The 21,864-nt window shown below is 32.1% G+C and overlaps 1 protein-coding gene across 1 annotated transcript; it reads left to right on the top strand.

Annotated features, from left to right (window-relative positions):
- The first annotated feature begins 7,354 nt into the window (after positions 1-7,354).
- LOC139524513 (death effector domain-containing protein-like) lies at positions 7,355-15,163 on the top strand. Its single transcript, XM_071319337.1, has 4 exons — positions 7,355-7,720; positions 9,340-9,555; positions 10,481-10,732; positions 14,263-15,163. Exons 1-4 carry the CDS (start codon positions 7,417-7,419, stop codon positions 14,370-14,372), a joined length of 882 nt encoding a protein of 293 aa, XP_071175438.1. The 5' UTR covers positions 7,355-7,416; the 3' UTR covers positions 14,373-15,163.
- Positions 15,164-21,864: the final 6,701 nt, after the last annotated feature.

The following is a 21,864-nucleotide window of genomic DNA, read 5'->3' as shown; positions in this document are numbered from 1 at the left end:
CATGTTTTTAAAAGTGTCCGTCTTTTGGGTCTCATGATTTGTTTGATTTTGATTTGAAAAATACGAATTTAATATAATGATTAATAAAACTATGAGACAAATTTTCGAAATAGAATGAAAGGTCTTTAGAAATTTACTCTAAATTACTAACTGTCATAATCATGCATGGCTTTTGAAATTCTCTTTTTTGTTGATTCAATATACAGTAGTTTTACTCATCTCAAAATGTACCAAGGTACAATACTTTTGTTTGTCCTGATTAATAAAATTATGAAACGAAAATAGAATGAAAGGTCTCCTAAAAGTTTACTCTAAACTACTAACTGTCGTATGGTATTTAAATTCTCTTTTTTGTTGTTGCAATACAGTCGTTTTTTTAATTTCAAAATGTACCCAGATATAATATTTGGTATACATTGTTTTATCATGACAAGTTACTGACCAGGTTCAAATTGTGTGTTGGTCTGATGATTTTGTGCAGCGTAATGGTCCTTGGACACTTTTTTTTCATCATGCTTGAAGATATCGACTTGATATTTGTTTACACCATGACAAGTTATATATTACGTTAGCATTGTGTTCCAGTACAATTCATGTTTACCTGTAGGGGCTATATATTGCCATGCAATAATCAAAGAATGCTTGTTATCATTCTTTTTTCGTCAGTAACATTGAATTTATCAGTATTTTCATATGTTTCGGAGTCTAATTCTAACCTAAAATTCGTCCAAAAAGTATGATGATTGGTTAGTCGTTATTTAAGCCTATACAGGATTGCCAAAAAGCAACCTTCGGTTCGAAAGTAAGTAAGAAAAATACAATTGCCTTATTTATAACTATGTAATATATGATTTCCATTTGCCCAATGCGTTATTATGCAGTAATAATTGTTTTATGTACGCGCAGTGGAGGATCCAGGGGGAGGGTGTCCGTGAGTTGGAACCCCCCTTTTTTTGGACGATCAATGCATTTGACTGGGACATGTAGTTGGAACCCCCCTTTGTCCTGGGTTAGGAACCCCCTTTTAGAATGGCTGGATCCGCCCCTGGCCAATATTTTTGAAACACAAATTAAAAATAATAAGGGAAAAAGCTAAATAAAAAAAAATAAGACCCATCAAGGCCAAATAAATTTAAATGCGTTGAAACCTTAGCTAAAATGTATTTCCGTCTGTGCATGTGCTACTTAAATGATAATTATTATCTAGAAATGATAACAAGTTTGATTATATTGACTGAAGGTGTGACAAAGACTTTAACAAGAGGTTATCCATTGATTAGTTAAACAATTTTATAGCAATAATCTGGCTTATTATCAAATTTATCAGTTATCAACATAATATTGTAGATATGTCTTAAGGAATGTTATGGAAAGAAACTGATATATGTACACATCAATTCACGTAGTAAACCCATTGAAATAGGGTAGATTTAGAATGTTTCAAAATGAATAAGTTCAAATTGCTTATTGATAACCGTTTTTATTTTGAGAAAGATTCGTGCTTAACTGAAGAAAAAAAAAGATTGTTGGTTACAATGTCATATTTTCAACATTTGTATACATTATTTATATACAATGAGTTGAAATGCAAGTATGTAAAACATCAAAAATGATATTTATTTTACATAGACATAAGAAACTAGTTTAAAATAAGTTAAAACAATAATAATTAAATACAGTACTTCTTGAATGAACATGTGCATCATATTACTAGTATTAGATGTAATATTATTGCAGTGAAACCCGAGACTGGTGTTCAGTCAGTGGTATTTTTAAGTAGTTTATTGAGTTTTGTCCCGAGTTATACATGTTATATGATGAAACTTTTACATCAACACTTCGCATGTGCGCTGGTAAATCGTTGACATGCGCCTGTTATTACTTCCGAACCGGTACTGCTGCTAGTAGACTATCAGTTTCAATAGGTACCAAGCGCCCAAAAGACAGTACCTTAAAAATATGACAAGACAGCAACCACTTACAGTTGACATCAAAAAATACAGGTGTCTTGCAATATAAACGCGGTAATGTAGATATTTCAAAAGTGTATGCGACCTGTTAAGCTGTCAATACCACAGGAATGTATTATTTTTCATGTAACAAGTGACTCAACGGAATATATCGAGAAATCATGTAAAAGCTATCATCAAGTTGAAACAAAAGATAGATGGAGTGATTTTGTTCTTATGAATGTAGCTTTATTTCCTACCATGATGAAAGAGAGATAATTCAAACTTTTTCAGGCGACGAACTTTTTAAAAATACATGTACTAAACTTTAATAAAGGTTTTAAGATTTAAAGAATTGATGAATAAATCAGATTTATTTACACTTCCTGGCACAGCCAAATTTAGCAAAAGTGTTATTTAAAACTTTTTAATACATATGTTACTATAATTTGTACCGTAGTCATATATATCAGTATTCATTATTCATGCTATATATATACATTTGCACCTGTCCTAAGTCAGGAATCTGATGTACAGTAGTTGTCGTTTGTTTATATAATATATACGTGTTTCTCGTTTTGTTTATATAGATTAGACCGTTGGTTTTCCCGTTTGAATGGTTTTATACTAGTAATTTTGGGGCCCTTTATAGCTTGTTGTTCGGTGTGAGCCAAGGCTCCGTGTTGAAGGCCGTACTTTAACCTATAATGGTTTACTTTTTTTAAATTGTTATTTGGATGGAGAGTTGTCTCATTAGCACTCACACCACATCTGCCTTTATCTATGTACTCTTATTGCAAGTTTGTTTATCATACATGCTGTAGTTAAGTGGATGTTACTAGTCTAGTCCATGACACTGTGTAGTCTCTTACGAAAATTTATACTGCAACTAGTTGTGTTTTTCGCTATTTTACGAAATTTTCCTTTTATCTAACTGACTGATGATTTTCTTTCTCAGCACAGTAGAGCGATGTGAAATCGCTTAAAACTAAGGGCGCACGTGCCCGTTGTCGATGAAATTAACAACGTCGTAATAGCTAAAATAGCGAAAACAGATTATCGATTCATTGGTAATCTCGTTGATATGACCAACGATAATCTCTAATTACCGCTATTTTCCCTTCGGGCCAGGTGAGCTAAAAAAGAAGATGTAGTATGATTGCCAATGAGACAACTTTCCACAAGAGACCAAAATGACACAGAAATTAACAACTATAGGTCACCGTACGGCTTTCAACAATGAGCAAATCCCATACTGCATAGTCAGCTATAAAAGGCCCCGAAATGACAATGTAAAACAATTTCAAACGAGAAAACTAACAGCCTAAATTATATATAAAAGATGAACGAAAAACAAAAATGTAACACATTAACAAACGATAACCACTGAATTACAGGCTCCTGACTTGGGACAGGCACATACATACAGAATGTTGCGGGGTTAAACATGTTAGCGGGATCCCAACCCTCCCCTAACCTGGGACAGTGGTATAACAGTACAATATTAGAAAGAAATATAAAAATCAGTAGAAAAGGGCTTAACTCATCAGATGGATAAAAATACAAGGGGACATGGACGGGTACTTGTACATCCCAACAACAAAATTAAAAGACATTAGGTACAGATCTGAGAGTACTCGCAGTTAACTTACTGCTAATTCAAAGCCTCTAATAACTAAAAAAATCATGCATATTACCCGTCTTGTCATTCTTTCTTCGAGCCTGAAATTTAGTGGTTGTCGTAAATTAAAGTTGCTGTAAGTCGTATTTGTTTTTCGTTAATCGTTTTTCTCTTTTGAATTGTTTTACATTTGTCATTTCGGGGCATTCTATAACTTTCTATGCACTATTGAGTATGTTGAACGCCATCCGACAGGGTTTGCGAAAAATACGGTCAATTCTCCTGTCGATCATACCAGCTGTTAATACCGGTAAATATTGGTAAATGTGGTCAATACTGAAGTCAAATACTGGTCAACTATAATTTTGAGAAGAAAATGCTACCAAAAAACAAGCCTCTCCCCTGGGCCTATATCAACAGGATAATGCAGCCTTCTATAGAGATGTAAAGAGAAGTCACGACCATGATCGACCATTGGTTCGACATCAAAAATCAAAAGAACAACGAGTAAAATATAAATAAGATAACTAAAAGAACAATTCAAGTTGAATATAGATATATAAAAAGGGAAGTAAGCCCAGGCTTTATACCCTGTGTGATAAAGATGTTTTTGTAATGAAGGCAATAAGCCTACTCCACAAAAAAGTATATTGATATTTTAATTTAAATTTTTTTTTTTTTTATCATCAAATTCTAAATAAACAGGGTTCCAGGAAATGGTCTAGATCTCTTATGGGTTTGTGTTCAAGAAACACGAATAAAAACTTTTCCTCATTACACAAATTGTTATTTCTACATTACTGACATTATCATACACTGTTAAAAAAAATCGTTTCGCAAATCGGCATATTCTGGGCATTCTAACAGCACATGTTTTTCATCTTCAATTATATCTAAATGATAACTTTTTACTACGATTAAAACAAACTTTTCATTTATATCTACACCTTCATATCTGCCATTTTCAATTCTAATATTGGACAAACACCTGCTCTAAAGTTAGCATATGCACCTCTGTATTTACCAGACATATATTTTTTGGTAATATTCTTTACAAAGCACAAACATGTCAGCATTCACCTCATAAGCTAACTAAACCTTTAAACAGACTTATTTGGAAAGGATATAGTTACGATACTGTTCTCAGTCATTAGGTATTGCATATTTTGGTATTAATATTGATTCACTCATAGGGTCTTTGCATCGGAAATAAACACATGTATTCTAGTTGTTAACTTGGCATGATACGTGTTATGTTCTTCTCATCTATTTATGATGGTATAATACTAAGCCCCAAACGGGAGGGGAAGACATAATCGTGTCAGTAACTGGTAGTAGTACTTTAATTGCTAATTTATGTATCATTGTCATTTTGCTTAGTTTCTTTGTTACCTATTCTGACATCAGACTTGGACTTCTTTTAAACTGAGTTTTACTGTGTGTGTGAATGTGTTTCTTTATTCTACATTGGGTAGAGGTACAGGGGGGGGGGGGGGGGGGGGTAATCGAGTTCTCACAAAACATGTTTAACCCCGCCACATTTTTGCGCCTGTCCCTAGCATGAGCCCAGTCTGGCCTTTGTTAGTCTTGTATGCTTGTTTTTTTTTTTTAATTTTAGTTCATTTATATGTTTTGGAGTTTAGTGTGACGTCCATCCGATTTTACTGTACTTAGTACACAATTTTATTTAGGGGCCAGCTGAGGACCACCTCCGGTGCGGGATTTTCTCGCTTCGTTGAAGACCCATTGGTGGCCTTCGCCAGTTGTCTGCTCTTTGGTCGGGTTGTTGTCTCTTTGTCATATTCCTCATTTCCTTTCTCAATTTTATTGTAATTATACTTTAATATGTTTCTGTTACATAACTTATATTAGATTTAAATTAATTATTAATCATTAGTTTTATAGTTTAGTTACAAACCATATTCTCTGGGCATGAAAATGAACCAGTGAATACGAATACGAAAGTTTTATTTTGAGTCGGTTTACATATAACAATACAAACATTAGCTCTTAAAAGCTTTTTACCGAATATAAAATAACATTAACACAACATTAAAACACACAACATGCAGACAATATATATAACAGCACAGGCATATTGAAATACATGCAAAGCACTACTAAATTACATATTTAAACAAGCCAATGCTGAGGCACACCTAAAATTTAACCACAACTAAAATTAAGCACAAATAAAAATATAGCTCACATGCAAACATTTAAGGCATACAAGCATGTTAGAGCCACTTTTAAATAATGAAAAAGGACGACTCCGGGTGCGGGAATTTCTCGCTACATTGAAGACCTGTTGGTGACCTTCTGCTGGTTTTTTTCTATGGTCGGGTTGTTGTCTCCTTGGCACATTCCCCATTTCCATTCTCAATTTTATTATCTACATGCAGAACAACAACATATTGAACCATTCCAAGACTGTATAAGGCTCTTTAATTGAGAAAAAATGTGTTCGGTCCTGAAATGGTCAGGTAGGCTGTTCCACAGAGTAGCAGCTACAAATATAAAACTTTTCTTACCAAACTGTGTAGTTTTTACATGTGGTATATCCTGTATATTGCTATACCTTAAAGAATATTTACAATCTTTTACATTTAATAAATCATGTAAACAGACAGGTGCTAATTTATTGACTATATTAAAAATTTCAATAGCCATTGATCTTTGTCTTTTAATGTGCAGTTTTGGCATCTTAGCCTTTCCAAGCAACTGTTGGTATGAGCTAGAATGGTCTTCGTACACAAACCTTAGTGTTCTTTCTTGCACTTTTTCTAAAAAAAAAAATTCTCGGTGCCATGCCAAAGGGCAGAAATTGAAATTTGACAAAATAAATGTATGGAAAATAGTATGAGCTTACTTAGCATGTTCAAATAGGCTCCCAAACGTTTCAAAATATTTAGTTGCTGAGATGCCTTCCTGCATATTTTACCAATATGAATATTAAAATTTAGCTGATAATCTATGTCAATGCCAAGTAATTTGACAGTTGACTCACACGAAAGATCAGCACTTTGGATACGTATAGATGGATTTTTGTTATGTCTTTTTCCCAGGCTGAAATTTGTCAGTGTTTGCCTGTATTTTATTTATTTTGAACGGTGTCAGACAGAACCACTCAATAATTTTCAGTTATTCAGCACGAGAGGAATATTTTTTTTACTTCATTTCCTCTGACTAAAATTTCAATCGACCAATATTTCTAGTATTGACCATTTGGGTCGGTATATATACCGATACATACTAGGTGCGGTAAATAACATTGTCGTACAATGACATTTATTTTCCAACTTTTGCGTCATTTTGGTCTTCGTATTTTATATAAGGGTATGGATTGTGGTTTACAAAATAAAGATTTCAGATCATAATAGATTGAAAATGAAAAATAAAGGACAAAAATAGAAAGAAGAGAAAATAGGCAAAAGAAATAAACTTGAGCCGAAAAATAGCCGCAGTCTTTAGAATAATGGGCAAAATTATCACAGAATAGAGATCGAAATTGATAAAAAAAAAAAAAAGAAAAAAAAAAGAAGAGGAAATTGAAGTGAAAGACTTCAATACCCTCATCTACATCTACATCATACGACGATCCATCAGCACATTGATGACTATACGTCGGCGCATCGCATCATATATTCTTGGTTTGCTTCATATATAACTTTTTTTCTAAAAAAATCTAAAATCATGGTAAATTCACGGATTTTTGGAGGATCCCGTCATTGGTTTTGATACTTTATTAGAAAGTTTTTAGAGCGTTTGTGGTCATGCAATTTTTATGAGCGCACTGACAGCTGCAGTTTGACACCGAGTTAGTAAAAAAATCTCAAGAATCGAAAAATGGCGATGGATAAACCCAATACCTCCACTGAAAATGACTTTGATTCACTAACACTGCATGATATGTTTAGAACAATTGGTGACCAAATGACATCTCGAGATGTCAAAGTCTTGAAATTTATTTACAGTGGCATAATGGCAGATGATATTTTGCGAAAAGTGTACGATGGTTTCTCGTTTCTTTTAGCGTTAGAGAAAATGGATAGAATCGATGAAACGAACTTCAAACATATTTTAGATCTCTTACGAATTATTACACGACATGACTTAACACCTTATGTCACACTTAAACGTAGGAAAACTGGTATGTGATTGATATTGTAAAATGTTGACAGTATGACAGTATGTGGTCCATTTCTTTCAAGATCATTGCCTCAATCAAATTATGCCATCAAACCATTGTGTACAGTATTAAGGAGCAAATTTGTTGGTATCCTTTATCACTTCTCTTACTTAAGATAGTCCAGTCAACAGTTTTTTTTCCATTTCCAACCTTATAAATTTTGTTTGTTTAAATTTAATGTTTTCTATACAATGATACAAGCATGACAAGTAGATTATATAATAGACAACTTTCGAGTTCGATGCATTTCCGTCAAAAACTCTGGTTTTAGTGAACGTCATTTGTGCGTTTAGGGGCGTCATCACTTCCATTCCAATGTTGAGCGAGTGGTTGGAAAACTATAATTCTATATTGTACGAATTATACGACAAATTGAATTCTCAAAATTGACAATCAGCATTGATGTCATTAGGGAATTGTCATTAAGTACCTACAGAACAACCATTATTTCTAGTTTATCCTGCACAATGACGATCACCAAGATGCTTGATGAACGTAAATAGTGCAGGGATACAGGCGACCCCCTCTATCTGGTAAATGACGTCATAAAGGCGCGTATAATTGACGAGTTTTTTCCGGTGACGGATGAACTCGAAAGTGGTCTATTAGGCCATTGTTTTTTTTTTAAGTTAAAATTGACTCACATTTTGTAGCTGACCTAAGGCTATTGGATTTGCTCATTGTTGAAGGCCAATCAAAGGCATATGTTTGCTTGAATCTTCTTCAATCTTTGTCTTGATGACAGGGTACTCTCTCTTGTAAATTATCCTCTCTTGTAAAATCCATGTCATTTTGGCCATTTCACATTCTTTTTATAGCAATCAATAAAAATTAAAACTGTACCAGTTTCAAATAGAATTTTTGTATGCCCTAAAATACATGTATATAAACATGATAAACTTCAAAAAGAATTTCTGGAAAAATGACAATTTGTTTGCTTTGACTAGTCCATGTTCATATATTCTTTCTTATATCATATATATTATATATAATTTTGGCATATATTTTCTTCTCTTAACGGCAGTCTTATCAAGAAATCAACCTAATACAACATGTATAAAAAAAAACTTGCCATGCATTCAAAGCTGGCCTGAATGGTGATAGGTATTTTTTTTTAAAGATACATGTATAAGCCGGTGTGGTATGATATGCATTGTACATGTATATCAAAATTCAAATCAGTTGATCATTACCGGTACCCTTAAAAAACAATCTTGTCATCTGATAGTGATACATTTGTACACAGTTGTACATGTGAGTCACTGCTTTGATATATACTGTTACATTTTAGTATTTATCATGTTTATAAAATAAGAAAGAAAAATATTGATGGTACAAGATATTATTTTCACTGATATTATTGCAGAACCTGTTGAATTTTAAAGTGTATTTACATTTATGTTAATTTTGATAATGCCTATAGATTTTTGGGCCAGGGGAATGAAACCTCTGAATTTGTTTTATATGAAAAACCTATATGTTCATGTACATGTATAATCGTATACATTTATAAATGGATTTTATCATTGTTCATATATCCAAAACCCAATATATGTATTGTCTTGTTTTTCTGTTGTTAGTTTTCCCTGATCCTGTATCAGACTATTTAGAGAGGACAAATGAAACATGTTGCCAGCAAGATCCATCCCAACCTCAAGCGAAAAAGAGAAGAAAGAGTTATACATATAAAAAGAAATCACGCAGGCAGTCTTCCTCTATCAGTACACAAGCTACAACAAATGAAGAACTAACAGAAAGTCAAAAAGCCATAGATGCTAAACAAAAAGTAACATGTGGTATGTGGTAAACTATTCCCAACTTCAACTCCAAACATGTATGTGCTCTCGGAATCAAACTAAGTTATGTTATGGGGGTGCTCCTCCCCACTTGCATATTTGGTATCTTCCATGGATTTCTAGAACCACTTGATTTTCTCAGCTTAAACCTTCAATTGGCTTGAATATTTGGATAAGTTAAAATTAAAAACATTTGAGTATAAATTAACCATTAGAATAATTACATTATATTGTCATAAAGCATAACCCTTTGAAATTGTTTTGTTTTGACTCCTGGTGCTTGGCTTGTAATATGTATTGAATATACAGAATGTATGAGATTAGATGCACATTTATATTTTGTTGCATGGAAAAAATTAGTGTTCAAGTGACAATTATGGATTTTAAAACAAATAACTGATCAGTGAAGTCTCGTCACTCTTGTATCTACTAGAATTGCCATTACATGTACATTTAAACTTGCAAGTTAGTAAACTGGAAGCAATAATGTTGTTATACATTTGGTTTTGAACAAAACTATGACAAAGTCAATAAGTCTGTCTATAAATGATGTTGCAGGATTTTATGCATTGTTAGGTACATTTGTACAATGTACATTAATTCCTTCCACCAGTAATCATAAAGCTTATATTCCATAAAATTGCATTACCCTGTTATTAGCACATTTCATTTTCCCGAAGAAATTTGAGCTACAACCATGTCAAAAGAGTGCCAAACACATAATTTTCATTGAAAAAGATTTTATGTAGATGCTTAAGTTTGATGTCAAATAAAAATACAATTTTATTTTTTAATGAAAGAACAAATAGCTTACAAAAAGAGTCCTCACATCCCAAAGGTACCTGTTAAACATTGACATTACATTTATGTATGATTTTTAAATGATCAGATGATAGTGTTTTGTATTTCTTTCATTACTTTGCAGATATCAAATTACGAGTAAGAGCTGAATACGAGACACATGACTCGGCCCTTGTAAATGTGACATCTACCAAACCAACAGAATTAGAGAGACAATTAGAACGATTCACCCAGGCAGATACAATTCTCAAGTCTAGAGATATTGGCTCTATAGTGTGTGATATAAGTTTTTCTGAACTTACTTACTTAGATGCTTTCTGGAGGGATTATATTGATGGATCACTTTTAGAGGCTCTTAAAGGGGTATTTATTACAGGTGAGTACAAAAATATGGAATTCAAGCTGTACAGTGAACAATAACTGATTATTTCTGTCATTTGGTTCTCTCATTTGAAATCAAACCACATGTTCTTTTTATATTCAAAGAATCTGAAAGGGTTGTCAAAAAAAGGAAAGATAGTAGGATACATGTATTTAGTCCTTCACTTTAAAAAATTGAAAACAACACATTTAATAATTTCAATGCGTCAGAAGCGCTTTTAAATCATGAATATTTAGGACAGGGAGATATATGATGTAATGTAGATATAAAACAAAAATATCTCTTTTTGGGAATCTGGAATTATTAAAGTTATAAGACATGTAGCTTGAATTGTACTAAAAGCAGTGACAAAATGTCAAGCAAGACGGCAACATTTATTTACATGCCTGTTAAAAAAAATTCTTTGAAACAGATCAGTGAAGGATAAATTACTTTGCTTCTTTTTTATATTTGTCAAATATCATTTTTGGTATAGAGATTAGTTTGCACTGAAACTTCAGTCATGGTTCATTGACTTTAAACGTTTTGCACAATACAATGTATACATTAATCTGTTGCCATTGGAACTTCAACATTTTCATTATACTTCAATTTATAAAAATTGCAAACAGGGTGAACATGTGTCTGTGTCAGTAGTTTGATAAGAACTTCAATAAACAGTGCTTGTGTTACAAATAGAATTTACGCTCACCAATTGAGACTCTCAGGAAAATGATTTACATGAATGGATTAATGTTAGGAACAATTTCATCCTGAAGAAACTACAGACAGATAAACAGAGTAAAAAGTAAAGGGTAAAGGGTATCTGTAACAATGCAGGGTCCTTGATTACATATGCGTGGTAGCAAAATCGTTTATTCAACTTCATTTATTCACATTGTTTTACTAACTGGTAAATGATAGCCTACATATATGCAAGCATTTTAATGTGAAGGAATGTTTTTTACCCAGCAAATAGAGAAACACATCTGGAAAGGCCCCTACATGTATATCTATTTTACATTGTAATATATGTAGTTGGGTGTTGTAAGTAACTTTATGATATACGTTTTCAGCTACTTTAAAACAGATAGTTGGACAGCTATTAAGCTGTCGGTTAGGTTATCATAAATATTAACAGCTACTTTGAGACATTTGGTTGTACAGGAAGCAATCAAGCTGTTAGTTGTTTACTTTCATACTCGGCTACTTTGAGACAGGTAGTTGTACAGGTAGTCAGTTACCTTTTTAGCTCACCTGGCCCGTCGTCGTTAACTTTTACAAAAATCTTCTCCTCTGAAACTACTGGGCCAAATTAATCCAAACTTGGCCACAATCATCATTGGGGTATCTAGTTTAAAAAATGTGTGGCGTGACCCGGCCAACCAACCAAGATGGCCGCCATGGCTAAAAATAGAACATAGGGGTAAAATGCAGTTTTTGGCTTATAACTCAAAAACCAAAGCATTTAGAGCAAATCTGACAGGGTAAAATTGTTTATCAGGTCAAGATCTATCTGCCCTGAAATTTTCAGATGAATCAGACAACCCGTTGTTGGGTTGCTGTCCCTGAATTGATAATTTTAAGGAAATTTTGCTGTTTTTGATTATTATCTTGAATATTATTATAGATAGAGATAAACTGTAAACAGCAATAATGTTCAGCAAAGTAAGATTTACAAATAAGTCAACGTGACCAAAATGGTCAGTTGACCCCTTTAGGAGTTAATTCCCTTTTTAGTCCATTTTTAACCATTTTTCGTAAATCTTAGTTATCTTTCACAAAAATCTTCTCCTCTGAAACTACTAGGACAAATTAATCCAAACTTGGCCACAATCATCATTGGGGTATCTTGTTTACAAAATGTGTGGCGTGAACCGGCCAACCAACCAAGATGGCCGCCATGGCTAAAAATAGAACATAGGGGTAAAATGGGGTTTTTGGCTTATAACTCAAAAATCAAAGCATTTAGAGCAAATCTGACATGTGTTAAATTGTTTATCAGGTCAAGATCTATCTGCCCTGAAATTTTCAGATGAATCACACAACCTGTTATTGGGTTACTGCCCCTGATCTGTAATTTTAAGGAAATTTTGCTGTTTTTGGTTAGTATCTTGAATATTATTACAGATAAAGATAAACTGTAAACAGCAATAATGTTCAGCAAAGTAAGATTTACAAATAAGTCAACTTGACCGAAAGAGTCAGTTGACCCCTTTAGGAGTTATTACCCTTTTAATATAGTCAATTTTTAACAATTTTTCGTAAATCTTAGTTATCTTTGACAGAAATCTTCTCCTCTGAAACTACTGGGCCAAATTAATCCAAACTTAGCCACAATCATCTTTGGGGTATATAATTTTAAAAATGTGTCCGGTGACCCGGCCATCAAATCAAGATGGCCACCACAGCTAAAAATAGAACATAGGGGTAAAATGCAGTTTTTGGCTTATAACTCAAAAACCAAAGCATTTAGAGCAAATCTGACATGGGATAAAATTGTTTATCAGGTCAAGATCTATCTGCCCTGAAATTTTCAGATGAATCAGACAACCTGTTGTTGGGTTGCTGCCCCTGAATATGTATTTTAAGGAAATTTTGCTGTTTTTGGTTATTATTTTGAATATTATTATAGATAGAGATAAACTGTAAACAGCAATAATGTCTGTTAATGTTCAGCAAAGTAAGATTTACAAATAAGTCAACATGACCGAAATGGTCAATTTTACCCCCTAAGGAGTTATTGTCCTTTTCTAGTCAATTATTAACAATTTTCATAAAATTTGTAAATTTTTATTAACATTTTCCCCTGAAACTACTGGGCCAAGTTCATTATAGATAGAGATAATTGTAAGCAGCAAGACTGTTTAGTAAAGTAAGATGTACAAACACATCACCATCACCAAAACACAATTTTGTCATGAATCCATCTGCTTCCTGTGTTTAATATTCACATAGACCAAGGTGAGCGACACAGGCTCTTTAGAGCCTCTAGTTATTTTTGTTTTTAGTTACTATAACAGAAACATGAAGACAGCTAGATATATAGTATTTTCATGCGAAAATATTTTTACACTTTCAAAATTTAAGTGATAAAATTGATTTGAAATGCTTTCGTCATTTTGAAAACCGTTTCGTAAATTACTAATGACAAGTGCTAGCAAAATCACTGACAGAAAGTTGGACAAGCTGTCAGTAACCTCAAATATTGAGGTATTTTTAAAGATATACTAATACTGTTAACCAACTTATGTTAGGGATTGATTTATTTTTGTGACTTAGTAGAAAATACTACGAACATACATTGTTGTGAATATGTAAAACTTGGATCTCTTCTTATTAAACTACATCTAGTAATAAAGTCACTAATTAGAAAATCAAAAAATTGAATAGCCACAATGTGAACTAGAAAGGGTAAAACACGAATAAAGAATTGGCGAAAATAACTTGGTTTACAGTATATCTTTACAAATATCCTAAGGCTTGTAGTTAGACAGGAAGTGTTCAAGTTGTTAGTATCTTTACTTTATTATTTCTATTTATAGATACTTTGAAACAGGTGGTGGGACAGGAAGCTATCAAGTTGTTAGTTAGTGTTGATGAAGATGATTATGAAGCTGGAAGACTCAAGTTGTTAAAGAAACTCAATTATTAAACATAGTGAATAATTGTTAAACATAGTGAATAATTATACAACAGTGCTGAAATTAAATACTGTCAATTTATCTATTTTTGTGGGTACCACTTCCTATTGATTGAGGACGAAAAAAATGTGTAGTTTTTATTTCATTGATTTGCAAAAGTCTGTATATAAGCTGGTAAAAATTAAAAAACTATTTTTTATTGAAAATTTATATTATAGTTAACCTTTACCCATATCTAATACAATAAAATTTTTATCCATTATAATGAATCCACATCACATAAATAATTAAATAACAAATGGATACAATACATGTTTGCAAAAACAATAACACAATAGTTAATTAAGAAAATAACTGTAAATTCACAACTATTGCAAATAGTGCAACAGGATATGTTTTTCAAAATAAGAAACTCATTGGAATTTTCTATCAACTTTCAATGAAATTTCTACACCATTATTTGTAAGCAGTATTTCCTGAAATCTTAAAAATTAATCTCACATTTGCTTCCATTGTCAACAATCACCATTATAAAACCATGTAATAATTTCTCAATTAAGATTACTGTGTTGCAAATGATATGTTTGGTGCAACTTATTTTCCAAAGTCCTGGTTTCAAATGAATGTTATTAAGATACATATAGGTATGTTGTGTGCACTTTAATTGTCATCATATGCAAAGAATAAAAGGGAAATCAAAGTAGGTCACCACTGCCATCTGGTTATCAAGTTTTCCGTTAGGATGTTCAATGTCTAAAAGTTTATGATGTTGTGTTGGAAACCTTAAAGCAGGCAATTAAAATAACAACAACTTTTTAGATTACACTTAATATTCAGGGATTGGTTGTAAAAATTAAGCATGGTCAGTCACCTGCAGATATTTATGTCAATTTTGAACATCTGTTAACATGGCTGTATATCTAAGTTTTCATAAAACTGCAGTACTAGTATAAATACTTTTAGGACTTAAAAGTTTTGATGTAGTTGCCCAGTCTTATGTTTCAAGTATCAAACTGTTAAATTATTATGCAAAATTTTAGCAACCCATGTCATATTTTGTTTTTCAATTTTTAATATGTGTATTAATATTTATTTGAATATTTTTTCTTCAAACAATCAATTATTATGAATATAGGTCCTTTCCTAGTCATTGAATAGTTTGTTACATTTAACTGCACCTAGAAACAAATGATAAAATTGAGAATGTAACAAAGAGACAGTAACCCAATGAAAACATTTATGATTTCTCATTTTTTGTATGTTTTTCAGTAGAACGTTGCATCTTCAATTGATTCAATTGTCATAAACTTCTGTAGATATAGATTAAGTTATTGCATTTAAAAGTGAAGTATTACTGTGTATAGAAAATGAACTTAGAAATTGGCTGTTTTCTGAAGGTAACTGATTCAATTTTGAATAAAGACGCTTGCTTAGAGTGTAATAAAAATTCGTCAAATATAAGTCTTAATATTTTTTTAGTCTAACGGTAAAATATTAGTTTTTAATAGTTGTTAATCAATTATAATAGTATTGTATCTGTAGCATATGCTTGTGGATATAATTGAATTAGATATCTGTAATTTCAAAAAAAATTTCAAATTTTTTCAAAGGGAGATAATTCATGTTTACTTCAATGTTGGTTATGCTATGTTTATCTAAAATGGTGAGTCTTTTTAACAAAATCACCTGTATGAATGTTGGAAAACCTGTAAAGAAACCTTCAAAAAATGTTTTGAAAGAAAAAAAACATGTGTAAAGAAATTATAGTTATCAATGCATTTGTTGGAAATCTGTTTTTTTATCGAGGCCTGCTGAATTATATTTTTTTGGATAAATGTTATAAAAGCAAAGGTTATTCAAGATTTGTATGTTGTAATGAGTTTGAAATTGAATGTGAAATTTGTATTGTTTTTTCACCTTGACATTAATAACCCAAATGAAATGCTCATTAAATGTAGTGAGTGAAGGGAGATAATCCATTGTTAAATTTCTGAAGGTATCCACTTTTGTTGATTAAAACTTTTATTTTCAAGAATGATTGAAAGAAAAAATTCTCATCTTTCAAAAAATTTCTTTTGTCATGCAGACATTTGTACAACATTAACATACATGGACATTTATTTTCAGACTGTTTTCTTTTTTCTTAAAAAGTTCATGCATATATTCAAGTTACATTGGCTAGAGGTATAGGGGGAGGGTTGAGATCTCACAAACATGTTTAACCCCGCCGCATTTTTGCGCCTGTCCCAAGTCAGGAGCCTCTGGCCTTTGTTTGTCTTGTATTATTTTAATTTTAGTTTCTTGTGTACAATTTGGAAATTAGTATGGCGTTCATTATCACTGAACTAGTATATATTTGTTTAGGGGCCAGTTGAAGGACGCCTCCGGGTGCTGGAATTTCTCGCTACATTGAAGACCTGTTGGTGACCTTCTGCTGTTGTTTTTTTCTATGGTCGGGTTGTTGTCTCTTTGGCACATTCCCTATTTCCATTCTCAATTTTATTTTAAGTTAATATATTTTATTATTTGGAAATTTTTCACAGAGTATAGAAATTGAAAGTTTAACCTAGTGTTTTATTTTGCATCCATGCTATCTTTTCACATAAAATACTTTGGATATCTCATTAGATAATATGTATTAAACATAGCAACCACATTAGTTAGTATTGAGAATATTGTTTAGTCAATCATTTTTGGTTTTCTTTGAAGTTTGAACAAATGTATGTTAACATATAATTATCATTTATAGAAATACACTAAAAATATGAATTACTATCCAACAAGTACATTCTACCATCAAACATAAATACATTGTAATGAATGTAAGTATGTGGTTTTTATCTGTCACAATTTTTACTTCATACATCTTTTAGATAAGCCAGAGTTAGAAAAAATATAATAATACAAAAACTATGCTGTATTTGTCAATCAATAAAGCACACATATTTCTTCCTTAAGGTGGTACCCAACACCTTGACTAAAATAAATTTAGCTCATTAATTTTCATAATTTTTTGACAAAATATTTATTTTGATCCTTTGACAAAAATATAAACATTTCATAAAAACTTGAACCAATGATTCTCTCGTTAAAAAATCGTTGGATAAGTAGCAGTTTGACAAACACTAATTTTTATCATTGAGAAGCTTAATACTTCCTCAGTGTTTCAGCTAGGCCATTATTTCACAGGGCGGTCCGTCCACCAGTTTCCAGGTGCTGCCCTGTGCCCTTTTACAATTCCAAGGGCGCCCTGCCCTTTTAAAGATTCATTTCATAATATTTTGTTGGTTTTGATATGATCCGCCAATTACGAAATTCACCTGTTAACAAGTTTATGACTTTGTTTATGACCACATACTAATCAAGGGTTACAACAGGTGTCATAATTTGTTGTTACAGCTAATCCGTTTATGGGATGGGTCATTAATGATTATCAACATTAATAATTCAAATGGAATCGGTCAGTCAGCATTTGTCTTTGAAGAAGTTGGTACGAAAATAACAAAATCAACTGCCAGAGTCTACTGTTAATTCAGAAATTATTGCGTGCAATTATCATTGTGATTTTGTTATTTTACGCTAAAATGTAATTTTAATTTTTGTCATATTTTTCAAAATGCAAGTTTAAATTATTATTGTGATTGTAATCCTGTCATATGTTTCGCTTTAATAAAAACATTGCAATATTTCTGAATTTACAGTACCATAAAACGAAGCAATTTGAATGCAGTTATTTCATAATCCATGCCTGCCTGTATAAACCTGTCTTTTACATTAAATTTCTGTCCATGTGGAGTTTTATTCTAATCCATTCAAAATAGGGTTTATATTTATATATTTAAATACAAATTGAAATTATTGAAATACCTTGTGATACATGTTTGTCTTGGTTATGGAAATGCTGTAGCATAAATCTGACCATAAATGGATACTGTGGAATCACTTATTTTCGTGTGTACCAATTTTTGTGGAATTTCGTGTGTTCCAATTTTCATGGATTAAGGAAAACTTACTGTATATACATGTTCTGTTCGATGGATATTTAATTTTGTGGTTTTGCCGAAGTTTGCATACAAGCCTATATGACATTTGTCATTCGTTGAACATTTAATTTCGTAGTTCAACTTTACCCACAAAATCTACGAAAAATTGGTATCCAACGAATAAAAATGAATCCACTGTATATTTTTTTAATTAATGACACTCATGTTAACAGATGAAAGCAATATGACAATATTAATTCTGCATTTATTGGTAAATTATGTAGGTTATGATTTTTGAGAGAGAGAGATAAATGATAAATAAAATATGTATGTTAAAAAACAATCCTGTGATTTATTTAGTTGAAATTTTCAGATTACCTAGGCCTTTGTTCTGTGACTACATTAAGATAGTTTTGTTTGTCTGATTGGCGAGGAGGAAAAGTTCCCTATATAATTAAAAGGGAAATGAGATACACTTCAATGATACAGCAACCAAAAGATTACATAGTTATCAAAGGTACCAGGATTATAATTCAGTTCACTGACGCACGTTTTGTCTACATAAGACTCATTAGTGACGCTCATATCAAAATATTGATAAAGCCAAACCAGTACAAAGTTGAAGAGCATTGAGGATCGAAAATTCCAAAAAGTTGGGCCAAATACGTCAAGGTAATCTATGCCTGGGATAAGAAAATCCTTAGTTTTTTGAAAAATTCAGTTTTGTAAACAGGAAATTTATAAAAATGACCACATTATTGATATTCATGTCAACACTGAAGTGTTGACTACTTGGCTGGTAATACCCTCTGGGACGAAACGTCCACCAGCAGTGGCATTGACCCAGTAATGTAAATCGTTATCAAAGGTACTAGGATTCTAAATTAGTACGAAGACACACGTTTCGTCTACATAAGACTCATCAGTGACACTCATATCAAAATATGTATAAGCCAAACAAGTACAAAGTTGAAGAGCATTGATTAAAAACAGGCATCTAGAGGTCAAAATTCAGTTTTAATCAATATACATATGTTTCTCCAATATGTCATACATTATATTATGAAGAAAGTTATGAACCTGTTGAATAGAAACTTGTGGTGATCTGCCATCAATACAAAATTCCCTATAGGACAAAGAAACCTTGTGTTTAAGTAAAAAGTTTGACCTATAACTGGCAGATGGAAAAGTGGCCTATATAACTTATTTTTTGTCTAGTCTAATCAACTCATCCTTGATGTGAGACTTTGACATGTTGATTCTGCTGACATCAGTGTCAGCAATATGCTATAGTTTGTGATAAGGTCAGTTGAAGGGAAAGGATTGATTATAGGCCAAAATTGCCAATGGTATTTGGTATACAGCTTTCTTAAATAGCATTGTCATTTGCACATCTTAAAGCACAAGAGAAAGCAATCCAACAACAATGCGAAAAAAAATCCAAAAGACATCTAGAGCACAACATGCAGTTTTAATACTAAATTAAATATCTAAAATCAGAAAACAGGAATATTAATTTGTGATGTACTTTGACTACTGAAGCTGTTCCTGAATTTAATAGGGCATGCATTCTTATAGAACTTTATGGGAATATATGAATTCATGCAATATGACACTGATCCCATAACCAAACATTAACTTCATCTGTAACTCATTATTGTACACTCCCATACTTCAAATCAGCTCAATATATGAAGGTGTTCAGAAAAAAATCTAAAACTGTTATTTTCATGAAATTTTCAGTCCAAAGTCTGTAATTTCGGCAAAACCAGAGCAGAACTAAAGGTAAACTTGATCTACAACTCAATTATATAGAAGACTTGCTTACTAAAATTCATCTCAATGTTTGAGAAAAGTTTGTATAACTTCTTTACAGGATTTGGATAAGGGTTTCACTCACAGGCACTTGTCTCAGAATTTATTTTTTTCCTATATACCTTTATATAACATATAGGAATTTTTGTTTTCTGAGACAAGTGCCAGTGGTTTCACTGTATGGCCCAGCCTGAGTTGAAGACCGTGGTAAAGAGAAGATTGAGAGATAGATACACTAAAACTATTTGAACAAGATGATCTAATGTTACTGTGTGGTGCACCTGGATCTAAGTCGATTGTCAAAAACTGCCGTTCTCTAACCTGTTTGTTATTCTTAATAGATACAAGTAAATGTGATAGGAGTGTCCCTAAGCTTAGATGCTCTAAAAAAAAATAGAATGAAGTTTTTTTACAAGCTGTGACTGCTCTGTTTTATCAACTGACTTGATGAAATAAAATTAAGATATTTCATAAACAAAGTTTTGTGTCAGCTGGTACTTAACATGAATTTCCAGATAATTACAAATATTTTATCATTTTGTGTTAATTTTTATTTTGTAACATTGTTGTTGATAAAATATCTGTAATTCTGAAAGAGGATAATAACAATGTAACAATTTTAAAAAAGCTTGAAAAAACGATTTCTTCGAAATTGTTTAATCAATAGTTCGTCAAATTTTTAATGCTTATATGAAGCTCGTGTTTGATGAGGCACCGACACCCAATTGTGACACCCCATACCTTATTAGACATTGCGAGAATCACGAGGCATACTACCAAACGACAACCACTAAACAACAGATTGTTTTAAAATGGTGCTACTTTTCCGCGACTGTTTGCTCTCATACCAGATAAAGATTGACAACTGACACCAGAATCTTCTAATTTCTCGGAAATCTGTTTGTGGCATTCTAACTTCTACTGCAAACTCCTTCAATTCTCTAATACTACGAAACACTACCGCAAAATGTAGCAACTCCCACGTACCATTCAGAATGGTACATTTGTTCACTTCTGAAAATGTATCTGGAGAAAAAATCTAGTATCATGTATTTCCGACACTTTATATATGTCATATATAGCAACAATGTAGACATCTATCTATTGGAACGACGTGCTGCTGTACGCGTAACCATTCAAAAATGAACGCAAACACTATATTAGTAATGCTTGGGAGGGAATAATGGTTTAAATGATAAATGATGACAAAAACTTTTTCATGCATTCAGAGCCCTTGGTTCAGCAGCACCATTGCAAGCAGCATTACTCATAATAATAATTAAAAAAAACTATGGAAGATCGTTTCAACAAATGGAACTCCATATCTAGGTGCTTAAAGAATGTCTCAATATTAACACAGAAATATATAAATGGTTAAATTGAAGAAGAAAGGCGAAAGATACCAGAAGAACATTCAAAGTCATAAGTCGAAAATAAACTGACTATGCGGTAAGGGCTTTGCTCATTGTTGAAGGCAACTACCTTTAGTTGTTTATTTCTGTGTCATATGGTCTCTTGTGGAGAGTTTTCTCATTGGCAGTCATATCAAATCTTCTTTTTTCACGATATTGACAACGCCATGCATGGATAAAAAAGAGTAGACAAATAGACAAACAAATAAAAAAAAAAAGTATACAAACCACAGCATGGAATACTGAAGACTAAGGCAGCAATCATTTGATTTTCTGGGGGGCTATGGATTTTT

This window comes from Mytilus edulis, chromosome 5, assembly GCF_963676685.1.
Source record: "Mytilus edulis chromosome 5, xbMytEdul2.2, whole genome shotgun sequence".
NCBI lineage: Eukaryota > Metazoa > Mollusca > Bivalvia > Mytilida > Mytilidae > Mytilus > Mytilus edulis.
This window is presented reverse-complemented; position numbering and strand designations above follow the sequence as displayed.

Coding starts and splice junctions, on each gene's coding strand:
- LOC139524513 (XM_071319337.1), top strand. CDS start 7,417: ATGGCGATGGATAAACCCAATACCTCCACTGAAAATGACTTTGATTCA. Junction 7,721..9,339: donor ACTTAAACGTAGGAAAACTG/GTATGTGATTGA, acceptor TTCTGTTGTTAG/TTTTCCCTGATCCTGTATCA. Junction 10,733..14,262: donor TAAAGGGGTATTTATTACAG/GTGAGTACAAAA, acceptor TTCTATTTATAG/ATACTTTGAAACAGGTGGTG.